Source organism: Trichoplax adhaerens, genomic scaffold (genome assembly GCF_000150275.1).
Source record: "Trichoplax adhaerens TRIADscaffold_194 genomic scaffold, whole genome shotgun sequence".
Lineage (NCBI taxonomy): Eukaryota > Metazoa > Placozoa > Uniplacotomia > Trichoplacea > Trichoplacidae > Trichoplax > Trichoplax adhaerens.
The window spans coordinates 6,422-10,149 of NW_002061121.1; the positions used below are offsets into that span (position 1 = coordinate 6,422).

The 3,728-nt window shown below is 39.3% G+C and overlaps 1 protein-coding gene across 1 annotated transcript in view; it reads right to left on the bottom strand.

Moving 5' to 3' along the window:
- The window catches only part of TRIADDRAFT_34439 (uncharacterized protein), a gene marked incomplete at both ends in the record, with an annotated part of 6,431 nt that extends 3,759 nt beyond the window's left edge, over positions 1–2,672 (bottom strand). The window contains 6 exons of the mRNA XM_002118550.1: positions 1,508–1,576; positions 1,751–1,817; positions 2,013–2,085; positions 2,210–2,246; positions 2,407–2,457; positions 2,628–2,672. Coding sequence (XP_002118586.1) covers positions 1,508–1,576; positions 1,751–1,817; positions 2,013–2,085; positions 2,210–2,246; positions 2,407–2,457; positions 2,628–2,672 — 342 coding nt within the window. The remainder of the gene's footprint in view (positions 1–1,507; positions 1,577–1,750; positions 1,818–2,012; positions 2,086–2,209; positions 2,247–2,406; positions 2,458–2,627) is intronic.
- Between the last annotated feature and the right edge of the window lie 1,056 nt (positions 2,673–3,728).

Below are 3,728 nucleotides of genomic sequence, written 5' to 3' on the forward strand. Positions count from 1 at the left end.
ATCTGGTAGTCCTAGGCCAATGGTCAATATATACTGTAAGGGTAAATACTTTACTAGACAGGACCGTTTGAGTGGAATTGATTCATTAATTGATTCATGATTATAGAATACACAATAACTACTGCTGCAGCGCGAGTTATGAGCCTATTGGCTGCAAAGTAACAGTGCTAGATGTTGTAATTCACATACTACATCTATGCAGTAAATATTAAACCACTGTTTCAGCTTGACTTGTATACTGACTGAACGGAGCGTACACGTACCAGTGACGGATGGTTCGAAATTTCAAAGAAATAAAATAACTCCATAATGCAGTCAAGATTATCGAAAAAAATATCAAGTGCCAATGGCTCAAGGTTGTAGAGATCTGTCATGGTAAAAATTTAGCCAAATTTAAAGTAAATACCTTCAAAATTGAAAGACCTAATTAAGGGCTACACTATGGCTGAGCATTCGAGCAGTTTTCAACCGGTATCTACTGTCTGTTGTTATATAAGATGGAATATAATAAATAAATACTGTGGATGTTATCAATATAACCACGGTACAGATGTACGCTTGTACAGTGTACACATGCTAGCTGCCTACGTGTAAATTATACAGTATAGTATAGATAGATTGATATTCTGTTATGTCAGGTAGTAGCCTCCTCCTGCGTGTCTCTTTAACGTTCTACCTATGTGCGTTGATTCTCAATCTACAAATAAATCCACTCTTCATCCTCTCATCGTCTTTAATATCAAATATTGTGTATTTCAAGAAATCATCTTACATACTGTACTGTATGTTAGCGGGACGTTTGCAATCTACTTACTGTTTCGCAAACGTTCGCTAACATAGTGTCATAGGGCTCACCAAGCCCATGAAATGGTGGTGGCAAAATGATTGCAGGTAGCGCATCAAGAACAATATTAGACTACTATAGTCAATTTGGAAAATTACTATAGTAGCTGGTATCGGAAGGCTTTGTAGATTACTGTAGAAGACCGGTTTATTAAATGGTTGCATCGACTTGTATTATACAGTACTGTACAGTACATATGTAGTTCAATACGGCACGTATTCGTAGTGACAAGAATCCATTCTTGAACTAATCTACACTCTACAGGCTTGGTTGTTAATGTAAAAGCACAAGACTGATGGCTTGTGTTTGCGGATGGGTGTGGTGCTGTTAATACTGTACCATGCTTCTGACATGGACTACAGATGTGAACTTGTCACTATTTTAGTCCAGTTTTTCTTTCTTTCTTGATTTAGTTCACCGACTGAAAAGTACAAGCACTGTATGAGCAAGTCGTGTAACGTATACAGTAGATCTGCGCAGTCCGAATCAGTCGAGGTGTCACTTTTCTAGATCTAACCTGTTTACGCTATACTATTTACCTGTCAACAAGCTCAGAGATCGCTATGTAAATGAGCGCATCTCTTGCTAACGGTAGTATTATACCTCGTCTCTTCTCTTGTTATCTCTCTGTCTTTCTTTATTAATAAACATAGTTTTCTTGACTGTGAGTTGTACGTCTCTGCAAGTCTGCATACAACAGAATATATTACACAGTGTACAGTGTACAGTACACTCTAAATGGAACATTCTACTGTACAGTACATACTGTACTGTGGGAAATGAGCGCATCTCTTGCTAACGGTAGTATTATACCTCGTCTCTCTCTTGTTATCCTCTCTGTCTTTCTTTAATAAACATAGTTTTCTCGACTGTGAGTTGTACAATGTACAGTACGTCTCTGCATACTGTACAACAGAATATACTGTACTGTATTACACAGTGTACAGTACAGTACAGTACAGTACAGTACACTCTAAATGGAACATTCTACAGTACATACTGTACTGTACTGTGGGAAATGAGCGCATCTCTTGCTAACGGTAGTATTACTGTACAGTCTTTCTTTAATAAACATAGTTTTCTCGACTGTGAGTTGTACAATGTACAGTACGTCTCTGCATACTGTACAGTACAGTACAGTACAACAGAATATACTGTACTGTATTACACAGTGTACAGTACAGTACAGTACAGTACAGTACACTCTAAATGGAACATTCTACAGTACATACTGTACTGTACTGTGGGAAATGAGCGCATCTCTTGCTAACGGTAGTATTATACCTCGTCTCTCTCTTGTTATCCTCTCTGTCTTTCTTTAATAAACATAGTTTTCTTGACTGTGAGTTGTACGTCTCTGCATACAACAGAATATATTACACAGTGTACAGTGTACAGTACACTCTAAATGGAACATTCTACTGTACAGTACATACTGTACTGTGGGAAATGAGCGCATCTCTCGCTAACGGTAGTATTACTGTACAGTATACCTCGTCTCTCCCTTGTTATCCTCTCTGTCTTTCTTTAATAAACATAGTTTTCTTGACTGTGAGTTGTACGTCTCTGCATACAACAGAATATATTACACAGTGTACAGTGTACAGTACACTCTAAATGGAACATTCTACTGTACAGTACATACTGTACTGTGGGAAATGAGCGCATCTCTCGCTAACGGTAGTATTACTGTACAGTATACCTCGTCTCTCCCTTGTTATCCTCTCTGTCTTTCTTTAATAAACATAGTTTTCTTGACTGCGAGTTGTACGTCTCTGCATACAACAGAATATACTACACAGTGTACAGTGTACAGTGTACAGTACACTCTAAATGGAACATTCTACTGTACAGTACATACTGTAGGAATGAGTCATACTGAGTCATAGTGTACATACACTGTGCAGTACACAGTACAACACAGCAAGTCGTGAGTCATACAGTACACTACACTACAGTACAGTGACTATGGTCTGTACTGTACGGTACTGTACTCTACTCTACAGTACAGTGTACAATACGTGACTGGAACAATGAGGTTTGTACTGTACACTGTACACTCTACAAGCGGTACGTGCAACAGACTGCGCTGACTGGAAATCGCAAGAACAAGTTTTGTATGACAAAAATCATCAATAAACGACTTGCAGTTAGACCGGACAGTTGCAGTAACCGCCGATCCTATAGTAATAGCAAGGCGTAGAGACGTTTTCATCCATGATCGGTTTTTGAATTTTCTCCCTATTTTTATTTTGCGTGGTGCTAGTAGTTGAAAAGAAATTGGCGTTATAGGAAACATCTAAATCGCAAGTGTCATCCTCTATCGGTAAGTAAGTCAAGAGAATTAATTTTACTTTCTGATTAGCCATCATCCATGTCCATGTTGGATTAGTGCGGCGGCATCATGCACTTTGATGTGCTGACCGTACTCCCATACTGGGCGGTTGATTTTAGCCCACCATGGTATCGTCGAGAGAGGGTTCCGTTAACGCGCTAACCCCTCTCCTAGTCACCATGGTACACCGGTACTGGACCAGTGCGGGGCAAGGGATGCCATCGGGAAGATGGAATAGCTTGCTTGCAATCGAATTTTTTCATACCAAATATTCTTGCCTTGAGAATACTTGTAGCCTTGATTTCTACGTTAGGCTAGACAGTACTATATAGCGATGGCCTTGGAGTCGGTAGGCTTCCACGGTCGAAGGATTGATGAGTTGATCATTGGCAGCGTTATCCAGCGATAATAATTGATCAAGCATGATCGACGCTAGCCTATCGATGAATCAGGGCTGCAAGTTTGATTTTGGTCACAACATTTTTTTTTTCATGACTGGATGTTTTACGATAATGATATCAGAACTTACCATCATGTTAACATTACCAC